The sequence below is a fragment of the Drepanopeziza brunnea genome (assembly GCF_022702325.1).
Source record: "Drepanopeziza brunnea f. sp. 'multigermtubi' strain 214-2 chromosome Unknown ctg1, whole genome shotgun sequence".
Lineage (NCBI taxonomy): Eukaryota > Fungi > Ascomycota > Leotiomycetes > Helotiales > Drepanopezizaceae > Drepanopeziza > Drepanopeziza brunnea.
Window position 1 is genome coordinate 4,764,905 of NW_027094064.1, and position 15,364 is coordinate 4,780,268.

The 15,364-nt window shown below is 48.6% G+C and overlaps 4 protein-coding genes across 4 annotated transcripts; 2 read left to right on the plus strand and 2 right to left on the minus strand.

The window, feature by feature from the left end:
• On the plus strand, positions 1-2,764 carry L3040_000919 (uncharacterized protein; the record flags this gene model as incomplete). Its single annotated transcript, XM_007289323.2, has 4 exons — positions 1-30; positions 154-309; positions 384-2,264; positions 2,324-2,764. The coding sequence occupies 4 exons, from the start codon at positions 1-3 to the stop codon at positions 2,762-2,764; spliced, it is 2,508 nt and encodes an 835-aa protein (XP_007289385.2).
• Positions 2,765-5,498: 2,734 nt separating this feature from the next.
• Positions 5,499-7,642, minus strand: L3040_000920 (uncharacterized protein; the record flags this gene model as incomplete). Its single annotated transcript, XM_007289324.1, has 7 exons — positions 5,499-5,515; positions 5,649-6,017; positions 6,117-6,173; positions 6,245-6,281; positions 6,339-6,701; positions 6,890-7,365; positions 7,504-7,642. 7 exons carry the CDS (start codon positions 7,640-7,642, stop codon positions 5,499-5,501), a joined length of 1,458 nt encoding a protein of 485 aa, XP_007289386.1.
• Positions 7,643-8,337: 695 nt separating this feature from the next.
• On the minus strand, positions 8,338-11,188 carry L3040_000921 (uncharacterized protein; the record flags this gene model as incomplete). Its single annotated transcript, XM_007289325.1, has 4 exons — positions 8,338-8,687; positions 8,740-10,749; positions 10,799-10,877; positions 10,943-11,188. 4 exons carry the CDS (start codon positions 11,186-11,188, stop codon positions 8,338-8,340), a joined length of 2,685 nt encoding a protein of 894 aa, XP_007289387.1.
• A 2,235-nt stretch (positions 11,189-13,423) lies between these two features.
• On the plus strand, positions 13,424-14,590 carry L3040_000922 (uncharacterized protein; the record flags this gene model as incomplete). The annotated part of the gene is made up of 2 exons (XM_007289326.1): positions 13,424-13,996; positions 14,045-14,590. 2 exons carry the CDS (start codon positions 13,424-13,426, stop codon positions 14,588-14,590), a joined length of 1,119 nt encoding a protein of 372 aa, XP_007289388.1.
• Between the last annotated feature and the right edge of the window lie 774 nt (positions 14,591-15,364).

The following is a 15,364-nucleotide window of genomic DNA, read 5'->3' on the forward strand; positions in this document are numbered from 1 at the left end:
ATGGCTTTCCGCTCGACGTCTGCGCTGCCGGTATGTGCTCTGGAGGACCGTTACATGGGAAGGGGAGGGGCACACGGATGGAGATGGAGATGGGGATGGGAGATGGGAGATGCAGGGAATCGGTTCGGGCCGTGCTGATGAGATGGTGTTTAGGGTCTGGCGCCTGCGACGACCGAGATCTGGCCTGCGGTCTCCCATGCGATGGGGAGCCCGTGGAGAGTCTTGGGGCAGCAGAAGCGCTCTCCTGCATCGGGGTCAAGTGGGCGACGTGCCCCAGAAGCCAAGGCCTTTTCGACTTCGGTGACGTTGGTATGCTCTGGACAATATTTCCCACTCTCTGATTGATGTCCATACAGGACAGACCGGCTAACGCCACCTTCTAGGAGTCTTCCAAGGTCCAATTGCCCGAGTGTCTGCGAGACCTTCCAACCTCGTTTCGCTCGACGCTGGCTCCTCGTATGTCTTCCTCAATGTCACAATCGCCTTTGAGCGTTCGCCAGATGGCCGCCGCGATGCCCACAGGCACCTTCCGAGCCGCGAATCCGATTGCCCGCCGCACACTCTCTTCGTTCCAAAGCCGCCAGATGTCTACCGGACTCCTCCAAAATCGATTCCAGCCCGCAGAGATCAGATTTGGTGGGATCAATGGGCTGCAAAAGAGGACCTTATTCGGAAACACTTCGTCTCAGAGCACACTCGCGCATCTGGAGGAAACTGCCAACAAGAACCCGAAGAGCGCCAGTTCGCAATATGCATTCTACCAGGCCTTGATCCGTGCTGACATGCCCGCCATCGTTATCGAGAGATACCAGACCAACCAATTCGCAACGAACAGCGCCTCTGAGGCCTTGTACCACCGGGCACTGGCAATGCAAAATGCTGGCCCAACTGTACAGCAAAGCACGCCCATTGCCAACGCGAACCACTTCTCGGGACAGTCTACCAACCTTAGTAACAACCAGCTGCAGGCAATCGGACAGGCAATCGCGGCACAGCACCGAGGCGCTAACGTGGCCATTTCTAAAGGAGCCAATGGCGCCAGCGGCAGCAAGGAGACACCTCTCCATGTCGTTGTCGAGGAAAGCATCGCCAGCCATCTCTTCAAATGGGTCAAATTCGTATTCCTCTTTGGTCTCTTCACATATTTCAGCTTGGTCATCGTAGCGATGCTCCTCGAGGGCGTCCAGACGTTCAAGAAAGTGAGCGGAAAACACGACAACGAAGCCAAGGCTGAGCATCAGAACGTGCGATTCACCGACGTCCACGGTTGTGACGAAGCCAAGGAGGAGCTCCAGGAGCTGGTCGACTTTTTGAAGAACCCGGACAAGTTCTCGACTTTGGGCGGCAAGCTTCCCAAGGGTGTTCTGCTTGTCGGCCCCCCCGGAACTGGAAAGACTCTGCTCGCACGTGCTGTTGCGGGAGAGGCTGGTGTCCCCTTCTTCTTCATGTCTGGATCTGAATTCGACGAGGTCTATGTTGGTGTGGGAGCCAAGAGAGTTCGTGACCTGTTCTCTGCTGCCAAGGGAAAATCTCCTGCCATAGTCTTTATCGATGAGCTCGATGCCATCGGTGGAAAGCGGAACTCGAGAGATGCGTCTTATGCCAAGCAGACCCTGAACCAGCTGCTCACCGAACTGGATGGATTTGAGCAGAACAGCGGCGTTATCATCTTGGGGGCCACCAATTTCCCGGAACTGCTGGACAAGGCACTGACTCGTCCTGGGCGATTTGACCGCAACGTTGTCGTTGGCCTGCCCGACGTCCGTGGCAGAATGGCTATCCTACAACATCACATGAAGAACATTATCAAGGGCAACGATGTCAGTCTCGAGAGTCTGGCTGCTTCGACACCTGGCTGCTCTGGCGCCGAGCTCGAAAACATCATCAATCAAGCGGCGGTTCATGCTAGCAAAGCAAAGGCTCAGGTTGTGTCCATGCTCGACTTGGAGTGGGCTAGAGAAAAGACCATGTTTGGTGCCGAGAGAAAGAGCATGTTCATGACCGAAGAGGAGAAGGAGATGACCGCGTACCACGAAGCGGGCCACGCCCTCGTCATTATGTTTTCCGATTGCTTCGATCCTCTTCACAAGATTACGATCATGCCGCGAGGCCAAGCCCTGGGTATCACCATGCATCTCCCTAAGATGGACAAGTACTCGAAAGGCAAGAGAGAATACCAAGCGCACCTTGACGTCTGCATGGGGGGCAAGGTGGCTGAGGAGCTCAAGTTCGGACCTGACAAGGTGACTAGCGGTGTATCTGGCGTGAGTGTCCAGCGTCTTTTTTCTCATGTCTAGCAATGATGCTAATGACTTGTGTACAGGATCTTCAAACCGCAACGCAAGTCGCATACTCCATGGTTACCATGTTTGGCATGTCCGACAAACTTGGCAATGTCGACCTGGCGTCCAATCACAATACCCTCTCAGCAGGTACCAAGCAGACGATTGAATCCGAAGTCCGCCGCTTGATCGAGGAGGGCCGCGAGCGCGCTACAACACTCCTGACCAGCAAGCGCCATGAGCTTGATCTTCTCGCCAAGGCGCTCATTGAATACGAGACGCTCGATAAAGACGAGGCATTTAAGGTTATCAGAGGGGAGAAGCTGACGGGGAAAATGAAGGCGATTCCCAAGGAACTTGTGAAGGTGCCCGAGGTGGTTGGGCCCATCTCTGGTGGTGGCATATCCGAGCTCCCGCCTATCCCTGGGAGTACGAAACCCGAGAGCAATGGCCCGTCCCCGGGAGGACCTGTAGCGGTGTGAGAATGCTGTACGGGCAGGGGAAACTCATTGCTCACTGTCAGTCTCAGATTGGTGGCTGATCCTTCTTGGATTAGCTTCGCTGGTCCTTGATGAGTCTGTCTCCTGACTAGAGATCGACAGGGCGGCGCTGAGGCGAGGAAAGTCGTGTTATCGTTTATGGCGGAATGAACGGTATACTATTACCTGTGAGATGAGGTGGTCAGGGCGAACCGGCCACAACTCAAGCGTAGAATCGAACACACCTACTCATTTTTTTTTCTTCTTTTCTTTGTGGAATAAACAAGCATTTCAAGCGCGAAGGATATGGAGAAGGTGAGGGGGAGCGGAGAGAGAGGGTTTGTAGAGAGGTGGGGGGGGATAGGAAGGAGTCAGGCTCTTCTCGTTCTCGTCTTCTCTTCTATCCTCCCTTTCCTCTTTGTTCCAGACTTCAGTGTAGGATAAGTAAGGTTTGCTAGCAGCTATAGCGTTGAAATTAGATGAAAAGAAGTAGAAAAAAGTAAATCAAAAATCAAGGATGAAAAGGGAGATGAGATGAGGTGAAAAGAGAAAAAAAATCAGAAAAGGGGGGACTATAGAATGGATAAGTGAGTGAGTGAGGGAGTGAATGAGTGGATGAGTGAATGAGTGAATGAGTGAATGAGTGAGTGAGTGAATGAGTGAATGGATGGATGGATGGATAGATGGATGGACAAGGGAAGGAGGCAGGAAAGACGAAAGGGGTTATCAGTTCATGCTCTGTTTTGTTTGAGTATTTGATTTGATATGATTTGATATGATTTGATGTGATTTGATGTGATTTGATGTGATTTGATTTGATTTGATTTGATGTGATGTGATGTGATTTGGTTTGATTTGATGTGATGTGATCTGATCTGGTTTGATTTTGTTTGATCTAATCTGATTTGATTTGATCTGGTACCCAACGGCAATTTGCGCTTTTGCGCGTTTGCCCCTTTTTTTTTTTTTTTTTTTACCTCATCATAAGTGTAGTTTGAGTTTGAAGAAGAAGGAGGAAGAGGAAGAGGAAGAGGAAGAGGAAGAAGCTGAGAGGAGAAAGGAGAAAGGGGGTGAGTGGAGGGGGGGAAGGGGGGAAGGGGAAAGATGGGGATGTTGTTTATGTATTTGTGTTTATGTATTTGTGTGTTTATATTTATGTGTTTATGTGTTTATATGTTTATATGTTTATGTGTTTATATGTTTATATGTTTATAAGTTTATTTATATTTACCGAGCTAGGATAAAGCTAGGCTAGGCTAGGCTAAGCTAGGCTGAACTGAGCTGGGCTGGGCTGAGCTGAGCGAGGAGGTTGGGAGGTTGGTTTTGAGGGTTGGTTGGTGGTGAGGGATGGTTGGTAAGTACCTTAGGTAGGTTTGGATAGAGATAGAGACTTGCAATCTAGGAAGATCAAGATCAGGGCTTTGGGGTTGGGAGAGAGAGAGAGAGGGGGGGGGGAGGTTCTCTTTCTCTGTGAGTGTGAGTGTGAGTGTGAGTATGACTGTGACTGCTCTTGGAGAGTTTTGAAGGGGAGGGGGGTGGATGGGTGGGTTGGGCTGGGTTGGATTAGGTGTGGAGGAGGAGGGGGAGAGGGTGAGCGGGCTTGGATTAGGTGTGGAGGAGGAGGAGGAGGAGGAGGAGGAGGAGTAAGTAGGTTGGTCGGTAGGTAGGTGGTATGTAGGAAGTTTTTGAGGGATGGTTGGTGGGCGGAGAGATGGGGATGATTAGGAAGAGGGTGGAGAGGGGGAAAGGCAGGGAGAGAATGTCCGTTCTATTTTCATATCGGTACTTACGTACGTAGGGAACGTTCAAGTGAGCGAGTGAGTGAGTGAGTGCCCTGTTTACGCTCGGACGATGGGAAAGGGGAGACAAGAAATAAGAGATGGGAAAAGGAAGCTCGAAAAGACTGAAAAGATCTGAAGCGAACTGAGGACGACTAAAGAACAAAAGAAGAGAGGAAAGGAAAGGATAAGAGATAGAAGCACAAAGAGATGTGATGAATAAATAATAAGCCGCATTAAAATAACTTTTCATGCTTCTTTTTGTATTAAGTTGGTTGAATTTTTATCGTTTTTTTCTTTCTTTCTTTTTTTTATAGATAAAATATGCCGGCGCCGTATGCAAAGAATGATCAAGTACGATAAATAGATAATATAAAAAGAAATAAAATATAAAATATAAAAGATAAAAAATAAGAAAAGAAAACTCGAAAAGAAAGAAAAGATCTGAAGCGAAATGAAGACGACTTCAGAACTAAAGAAAAAGAGAGGAAAGGAAAGGATAAAAGATGGAGGCATAAAGGGGTATGATAAATATATAAATAAAACCGCATTAAAAATAACTTTTAATGCTTCTTTCTGCAGTGAATTGGTTGAACTTTTACCGCCTCTCTCTCTTTCTCCAATAAAACATGCCGGCGCCGTATTCAAAGAATGATCAAGAACGATAGACAGATAATATAAGAGATGGGAGATGGGAGATGGAAGATGGGAGAAGGGATATGACGCAGACTAAATGAAGTTCACTGTTGAAGATCTAGATCTAGATCGAGATCAGGGCACGTACGCTTGAGAGAGAAAGCCTGTGTGTAACATGTCTACGATCTATCTGGCTACTGAAAAATTGAAAGTTGTTCAAATGTACCATATACCAAATGAATGACTGTTCAACGACGACCGCTTCTTTTGACCTGTCTAATTCCCAATCATGCCGTAAAGATGGTTACCGCGATTCCCATTGATTACTCGGAATCAGATTCTGTATAAAATTAGCAACCAAACCAAGGACCGGTCCAAAGTACCCAGACGTCATCCGGCGTACAACAAAGCACACCCCCTTGACGCAATTCCAAGCACCAATCCTTTTCTAAAGAAAAAACCTGAAGACTCACCGACAGTCGCATACTTCTTCACCACCCTCTCGATCCCGTCCAGGCCCATCTTCAACGTCTCCATCTTCGGCCCATATGAGAATCGCACGAAATGGTGACAAGGGCTGTCGAACAAATCTCTCCGCTTACTCGGGTTCAGATCAAAGAAGATACCCGGGACCACAATAACCCTCTCTTCCAAACAAGCCTGGAAAAAGTTCAGCCCGTCGGCGATCTGATCAGGGAGACCTTCCAGATCGAGCCACAGGTAGAATGTGGAGTCGGGGACGGTGTTGATTTTGAAACCCATCTTCCGCAGGCGCTCAACGACGTAGTCGCGCTTCTCCCGGAAGTGGAGCTGCAGGGCTTTCATCTCGGTGCGGACCTTGTCTAGAGAACGAGGTGGTCAGTCATTTTCCATGTTAATGTTTCAGCATGGGATCTGGTAATCTCTCAGAAAGAAGAAAATATGATTTCTCATTGTCTTACTGGGCTCCATCATGGGGATAGCGGCTTCCTGGAAGGGTACGTTGGCACCGCCGTCGACTATAACACACCGAATAGTCAGTCTTTGCATTATCAAGGAAAATCTGCGAGTAAAGTGAGACATTACGTACGGTAGGAGCCGCAGGAGCCGATGGCTTGGATGAATTCCTGGATGCATCAGCTTTCTGTCGTGTCTCCTGTCCATGTGAGCAGAAGAGGGGATACCTTGGGTCCAATAATCCAAGCGATTCTCCAGCCCGGAAGTCTGAAGCGCTTTGTAAGGCCATCTATGATCAACACGTCGTCCTCATCGACATCATCCACATTCTCTGCCGCGCTGATCGTGGTGCCATCACAGTTACTCGTGTAGTTGTACCCGCCATAGAACTCATCCATAACCAACGTCGCCCTATCTCTGCAGATGTCTTGAATCTCGGCCAGCTCGGGATTCTTCACGACCTTGCCAGTGGGATTACGCGGGTTCGAAGTCAAGATGACGGACGTACCGCGGGCAATCTCGTCCGCAATCTTGTCTGGGTGAATGTGGTATTCATCTTCCTCAGACAACGGGGAGGGAATAGCTGCGAACTATACGGAGTAGTCAGCCGTGTGCCTCAACCCTCAACACCATCTCCGACTCCATCTCGTTCCTGAGCCAAACCAGAGGGAAGACCCCTGCCAAGATAAGCGGAGGGGGGTAGATCTTGGCAACCCCTCCTTGTTTGTCCCCCCCAAAAGTCAACAAACAAAGTAAGCAAAGTGAGATAGATACACACGTTCTTAAACAGCGACAACATCTCGTTGTAGGCAGTGTAGTCCGGGATAAAGAATCCCAGATACGCGTTATTGAGCACTGCCGCGATCCTGATCAGGCCCGCGCGGCCTCCAGGCACAATGCACACATTCTCCCAGCTGTACTGGCTCTTCTTGCCCTGGCGGTGATGCACATTATACAGGTTCGCGACCGCAGCCCGGAGGCTCTTGATTCCGGCGGTAGGGCCGTACTCGCGGCCCGCCATGGTGATGTCGATGTTGTTGGGGCGCTCGAAGGAACCCTCAATCTCGTCGTCCACTTCGGGGGCGCCTTGACCGAGGTTGGCCCAGAGCTCGGGTTCCTCGAGAAAGCCATGCTCGTAGGCCCGCTCGGTACACCAGATGACACCTGTGGAGGCACGGGTGGGATCAAGGCCAGCGTGAGGGCGGTGGCCTTCGTGGGCATTTCGGAATTGCTTGTGGATGGTTGAGTTGGTTTCTGGGAGCGTGCAGATTAGCAGATGCTCGCAGCAAAGAACCATGACAGAGTGGGATCTGCCATTAGAAGGAAGGCGACATGTTTATATGCAAGTTATCCGTTTCCAAGTCCCGTTCACAAATAGAAGAGAAGGCATACCGTTCGCACTCGGATCATGGGTACTGAAGCGTCTCGCCGCCTTGGTCGACGGCCTAGGAGTACCAGTGTTCCGATTCATCGAGAACTTGCGGTTATGGACGGGTAAGCCCTTCATCATTTCTCGTACTGAATCCGTCATATCTGCCCGTATGCTTCCGAGCTTCCAAGAACAATAGTGTCGATGTAGGATGGTTGGGTAAGAAAACTTTTCCAAAGGTAGAATCGGAGCCCAGGAAAATTGAATGTAGATTGACTAGACAGGACCAAAAGGGAGAAGGAGATGGGAGGGAAGAGGAGGGTAAAAGAGAGGAGAGTGAAAAGTAAAAATCAAAGGTGGATCCAGATCCTACCAAAGACGAATCTGCCCCGCCAAAAGGCCGTACGCGATAGAGTGATGGCAGGCCTCTCTCTGCGCCAGTTTGATCTTGACGGGTGAACTCTCCTCGGATTCTGTTTATTGCAATACGAATAATGTCAATTGCGAGTACGATGCACTCTGATTGGATCTACTACGTACATGGTCGGACTCTAGGAAGTAGTAGTACTACGTACTAGTAACTTGTGCCTTATAGAAACTCAAGGGTTACCGGCGAATCGGATTATCCGAACATTATCCTGAAGGGCGGGTTGACCTCGGAAATCTTGTTCGATTTGTTTATCAGATACGGCGAACGCGTACTAAGTTTGCGGCATTTTTTAATACCAGGTGAGGTGTTTTTGTTCGTATAGTACTGAAACAATAATACAAGGCTATCTCTACACTCCAGCTATCTCCTGTTTCAACTTCCCATGTTAGGGAGCCAAAAAAAAAAAGGTACAGCACAAAGGAAAAGTCTAGCTGATCTCCGCCGCACTCTCATCTTCTTCTAGCATGGTCTTGAAACTGAACGGCTCGAATGGAATACCGTCGCCCATGAAATGCTTGCTCATTGCTTCAACCCAATGCAGTCGCAGGGAGTGAAGCATAGCACTGGTACCTTCCATGATGACAAGTACGGCAACAGAGAGGAAGAACCAGAGGAAGAATGAGACAGTGACAGCAAAGACACCAAAAGTGCCGGTCATGGCGAGACCGTTCGCGAGCGTCATGGTCCAGAGGACAACAGACAGCTGTTGATGAGCGAGGGAAAGCGCCCAGAGACGGAGGTAGGAGGCTGTGTGGGAGACACAATTGAGGCAGAATTCTGTGACGATCGTTAGTAAGCTGTGATATATAGAAAAGAATAGAAGGCTTACCAATAGTGTGGATGACCTGGTGGATCATCACCTCACTGAATTCAAACTCCTCGTGCTCTTCGTCATCTCCAAGACCCTGTGTAATCATAGCAACGCCCTCACCGTCACTATTCATGCTAGCTCTTCCGTCCAAAGTATTGCTGTCGTCATCATCCATGGCGCTGACGCGGGACGTCTCGCCAATACCTCTGTATCCCTTCGCACGAGCCTTGTTATTCTCGTAGCGGAGATAAAATGGCTTAAGGAAGAGCAAGATGGGGACTTGTACGATGGCGATGAGAACCAAAAAGACTTGAATTCCGGCCTGGCCCCCATACAATGGCTCTTCTATCGTACCAGGGGACAAGAACATGTAGATTAACATATTGAGGAGTCCCGGAGGCGATGCACCGATGGCGTACCAGTCAACGCACCACTTGTAGACGATAGTGAAAACAAGGTATCCGAAAATTGCCTGGAAGAATATCATTCCAGGTACGAATACACCCCAGATGTCGATCGGGGTCTTGAAATGGCGAGCGTTGATGTATGATAGACATAGTGAGTATGTCATGTGGCACCAACCCATCAGGATACTGAGCTTCATCTTGTAACTGTTGGAGAACAAGAGGTCGTTCTCGGTACCATGCCACATCCAATCCAGGCCAAATGGGTAGCGGTAATCGCTCTTCAAAGATGCGGTGACCACTTGTCCCTCCTTCCAGCCCTCTGGAACATCCCATTGCCAGGCGCTGGGGAAAATAGAGAGCGACTTGGAAAAGACATCGTTGTAAATCAGACCAGTGTACATAGAGAAGATTCCCATCATTAACATGATATATCTTCCATAATATGCCATAGAGAAAAGCTCGTCGCGAACCTTCTTTAGTGGCTTCTCCCAGTAAATCATGGCAGAAGCTGCGGCGAACATGATGAATCCGTGACCGAAATCACCGAACATGACAGCGAACAAGAATGGGAAAGTAACAATGGTGGGAAGACCAGGATTGACTTCCTGGTACTTGGCCGTTCCATAGGCGTTGATGATAGTCTGGAACCCCTCCGTGAATCTGTTCGTCTTCTGGTATGTAGGCGGGGTCTTGTTCGTACGGATCTCGTTGATGATGGAGGGAACAGAAAGCCCAGCTCTGTTGTTGACATCGTGGAGCGTCGACTTGATCAACTGCAATGAGTTTGTAGGGCACCAAGCCTCTGCAATCAGTGTCTTCCTTGCATGATCATACGAGAAGAGATTTAGCGTCTGGTAAACTGCCTTCTCCTTCTTGATGATGACCATCCAAGCAGCCAAACTCTGCGCAATCTGTGTCAATTCCGCATCGAGTGTGCTCTTAGTGTTGTTCAGTACATTTCCCAGATCTCCGAGTCTGGTGTTGACCTCATGGATCTGATCCCTTCTCAAATCGCTGTTCTCGTCCACGCTATATAGATCCGCTCCCAGCGACTCGGAAATCTTCCTGATCTTGGCGATGAGCTCCTTTCCATGTGCGAAGATGACGAAGACGTTCTTGTTGACTGCCTCGTTGTTCGCTGGATCGACTAGCGGCTCCGGGATCTCGGATTGGTTCATGTAGAGATTTCCTCTCAACGTACGCCACAAGATACGCTCAAAAGCAGCCACTCTGTCTCGAGGGATGACGCCGGACACGAATCCAATGTTCATAACCGAGAACGAACGCTCCCCATCTCCATTTTGCGCAGGTTGTTCGACATCCTGCAGCAGCGGCGCATCGTCGTCGTCGTTCGATGCTCTGATACCCTCGACATTACCATGTGCCCGGTCGAAGAATCCGCCCGCCTCTCTCAGCACCCATCTCCACTCGGTCAGTTCTACCTCTCTCTTCTTCAATGTCTCGTAGCTATCGTTGAGCGATGCAACTCGTTGCTCGAGGCTCTGGCTGCGGTCGGCCAGCTCATCAATTTCAGAGGCAGAGGGCGCGGCTAGGGTATCGACATCGAGATCAATCTTCCGGAGGGGGATTCCAGCCTTCTCCATCTGCGAATAGAAGAACCCTATCCAGAGTCAGCCAGCCCCGCATACTAAAAAGCCTATCCAACCCACGAAGCTGTCTTTCGACATTGTCCAGTCTCCGAATCTCCTGGGTAAAAGTTCGCTGAAAAGCAGTGACATCCGAATTGAGCTACCATATCATCAGCGCGAGCCTCAATCGAATCTCTTGTGGCCCTCGACGCGAATTTATCATACATCTCTAAATTGGATCTGGCCCAGCTCGCCCAGGGCGTTGACAATCTCGCGGCCGATTTCGTTGGCGATGTATAGTTGGACCATGCTCATGTCCGCAGACCGGAACATGGTATCCTCGTGATGCACCATGGCGAAGAAGAAGCGGTATTCCCAATCCTTCTTCAATAGTTGAGGAGAGCTTGGTGATGTGGGTGCGATGGACAATAGTTGGAGTGGTTGGAGGCAACGAGCTTCGCGAGTCGTCATCGTAGCTTCAAGATCACGTGGTACCGATACTCTTGGCACTTCCCCTTATTCTCATCTCATGGCTCATTGCCAGCTACTCTCACTGCGATGTTATGCAGAGGTGGTGTTTTTTTTTTTTTTTTTTTTTTTTTTTTTCACACTCAAGTTGATGACGGTAGATATTCAACAGTGACATGCCCTTACACGATATACGGACACCAAGATGGAGAGACTTTATGTGGTGGTAATGAGTTCGAGTTGAGGCTGACGATTCATTCATTTCCCTTCACGCAGCAAAATTTTTGAACACTATAATACCCGCTGGCTCAACACCTGACACATACGACCATAGACTGAGGAGAATTGGGCATCCCGTTCGCTCTGCCATACACAAGCCTCAGATCGGCAGATTAGTAGTTGGGTGGGTGACCACCAGCGAATACCTGCTGTTGTATGTTTTTGACATCTTCTCTTTTGCCCCTCCATCTTATGAAATTTGCATCAAATCCTGTAGAAAGAGTACCTATTGTTTGGTTATTGGGTACACCATTCCACTATTTTCCGGAAAAAGCAGGAATGAAATTACGTGGGCATCTGTGCGATGGATTCTATGAGGATGCCAGAACCCTCGAAGGTGGTTTAGAGCAAGCCTTTCTCCTTTCTTTCAGAAGATGTTGGAGCGCATGTAAAGTCAGCCATCGCAAAAATTACACAAGTTCCATTTTGAGCAAACGAAAATCCATAATCTTCATAAATACTGTGGCTACTTAGCAGCAGTATCAACATTCATAGTTGAACCCATAATATGTATGTGTAGGGGAAGTGGGAAAAGACCGCAGGGAACGATGTCCAGATTAGTTGTTGGACGCGCAAGAGGGAATAATACAAGTCGGCATTGCAGTCAACAATATGAGATACATTCATTCCAAGTAGCCAGGGCATCATAGGTCATAGCTTGCTTGTACTTGAAAACAAACAGCCTCCGATGAAGGATGATGGTATTTATATAGCTGCGCAGTGAGTGACGTGAAACGTAGAGAGATGTATAGAACGAGAAATATGGTAGTATAGCTAGCTAACTTATTCGGGGAAATAGACTACTTAACGGTGGACCCAAAAGACGTGGCTCAGCAAAATTCTCATGATCGAGTGCTGGGTATGGACAATGGGGAAGTGTCAATCAATCTGATCAATCGAAAGAGCTGGCAAGTGTGGCTGCTTGATAACAATTTTAAATGTGACAATAAGATGCCGATTGTCAATTAAATTTGACGTGCTTTTCTAGGAAATGGTGTAGTCCAAATATAACTTGGGGCATGTTCAAACAATCTAGTGTCCATTGGGCATACGGTACAATCATGCTTCCTTCGGTGCTTTCCAGATTCCGAATGATCGATGCACCTGCTAAAGTATAATCTTAGTTTGTTGATAAATGAGTCGATGATGGATTATATACTAGTGGACACAACGGGCCGAATAAGGTATCCATATGAGTTCAATAGACCTCTGCGGTCAATATTCTCTAATCGTCGGCTCGCTTAGGTGGGCCTCCTTTCAGCCTTTCAGTCTTAGTCGGTATAAGCGACTGCGGATCGGAAGCGAGTGCGGATTTTTTATTTTACTACTAGTTTTTTCGCCTGGGTAGTTTTTGCCAGGGTTGTAGGGAAAGAAACAAACCAAATGCAGAAGTCAAACATAGATACTCATTCATGCGTCTCTTGTCACAGAGGGATTTGTGTTTGTACGTTTGTAATTGATCTGATACCCAGCCCGTTTCCGAAACGATGTCGATATTGGTAACAGGATGAAGAAGTGACTGTGTAGCAATGAACCTCGAGAGCTAGAGCCTGGAGTGCTGCGGCCCAGCTCTTCCAACCGTTGTATATTCCAGTGAGTGGTACGTAGTATTTCCTGCTGCCTGGTATGTCGATCATCGAAGCTTGTTTACAAACAAGCTTGGTAAAAGACTCCAATTGCCGAGAATAACAAGACCAGGAAGACAATCACTTGATCTCGATTTCGCGAAACTCAGGATGAATCAGGGCCATCAATATCACAGTTCAAAAAATCGTCATGAAGTGAAAATCCAAGGACTGAGTGATGGGAAGGTTCCGTCGAGAAGGGGATTGTGGTGGTCCCCCTCCCCCACTCTTGCATCGACTCTCAAAACCCTCACTGCACTACAGTACAACTTTCCCGGAACCCCAACCTCCACTTTTTCGATAGAAAAAATAAATACCAAGAAGTTGAAGAGCCATGGCCGCACTTTTGAATCAACCCCCGACAGAAGGACCCCACCGCTCCCTCGACGCAGCCCTCGAAGCCCAGCAGTACCTGCAATCTCGTCTCTCAAGCACCACCGACAGCCCCTCTTTCCGCTCAATCCCCATAATTGATCTTACAAAATCCTTCTCCTCCTCTCTAACGGAAAGGCAAGTTGTAGCTAAAGAGATCAACGAGGCGTGCACCAAAGTGGGATTCTTCTTCATCACCGGACATGGAATACCAGATGGAGTTTGCAACGATGTATTGAAGCTTGCGAGGAGGTTCTTCCATGAGTTGCCACAGGAGTCGAAAGAAGAACTACACATGAGGAAGAATGAATACTTTCGGGGCTATGAGCCAGCCGAATCTTCGTCTAGCAATGACTTCACAAGTAAAGAGTCGAAGGAGGCGTTCAACTGGGGCTATGAATCTGGGCTGGACCCAACGGGTGGTGATGGAAAGTATGTGGAATTGGATGGGAAGCCCGAATTCGCGGTGAACATGTGGCCGAAAGAAACCGAACTGCCTGGGTTCTACGAAGGAATTGCGAAATACTATGGACATGTACGTCGGAATGCCAAAGCTCAACCTCCTTTTCTAACTTGTGATCAGGTTCTCCAACTGTCAAGACACCTGTTTCGCCTCTTTGCCCTCTCATTAGCTCTGTCTGAGGATTATTTCGACCCCATGATGACACACCCGGGAGGAATTGCACGATTGATCCGCTACCCACCAAGTACCAATTCTAAGCCTCTGTCTGAAGTCAACGAAGACGAAGAGATTGGTCTCGGCGCCCACTCCGATTACGAATGCTTCACTCTCCTGCTGCAGGACTCCAATCCCGGTCTTGAGGTTCTGAGCCCAGATGGAAGATGGGTCGGTGCTGAGCCCGTACCGGGAGCATTCGTGGTCAATGTTGCGGATTTCCTGATGCGATGGACAAATGGAGTCTACAAGAGTACAATCCATAGGGTGGTCAACCGGACTGATGAAGAGAGATACAGTATCCCACTGTTCTTCTCCATCAACTACGATGAGACGGTGGAGACGCTCCCCTCGTGTGTCAGTGAGGGGTGCCCATCTCTGTACCCGCCGATCACGGCCGGGAGATACGTACTGGATAGGTTATCTCTGACCGTGAAGACTGGCAAGTACTAAGCACTGCAACCATTTTCGTAAGCTCCAAGGGGCTTCTTAATAGGAATTGGAAAGGAGGGAAGGGCAGCAGAAGAGCTTATGAAGTTCTCACGAATCTCAAGTACAGGTCTCGAGCTCCAGCTATTCATTGCGTGCTCCTCAAGATATGAGCCGCTTGCTGGCCTTGAAACAAGCCTCCCCGAAAGAGATATGCCGGTCTTGCCCTTCAAAATTGACAGTTGTATACCGGTACATACAACTTTGCCATTGTTCGAGGATATGCAGGTGACGATAGGTCTGATTGACGAAGGGCGGCGCAAGGCACTTGATTTTTGAAGTCTACAACGACGAGATCTTAGAGGGGGCACTGAATTTAAGTAAAAGCCGAGAGAGAAAGATAACAATATAATATACGTACATGTTCCTTTGACGGCTCCGATCGATATCCAAGATGCTCACCTACCTTTTCCGGAAGCGAGAGTGAGTACTCAGAATATCTTCGTCCGAAACGAGATTATAGAAACAGGCCAGTGAATAGAGATCTACAATGATACGAATGTGGGCTTGGAATGTGTCGTGTGAAATACATAAATAAATAATTGAATATATATAAAGCTACATTCATTTTCCCTCTCTCAACCGAGTCTCTTCCTCCTATAGTGGATTTACATTTTGAAAGACTCTCGGGCCTCCTGCAGCTAATAAGCAAGCAATCCATTCACGGGTCGCCAAGCACACGCCGGCGGATTCGAGAAGCAAAGGAAGATTGGCAGGTTATACCGGTACTACTTGCTA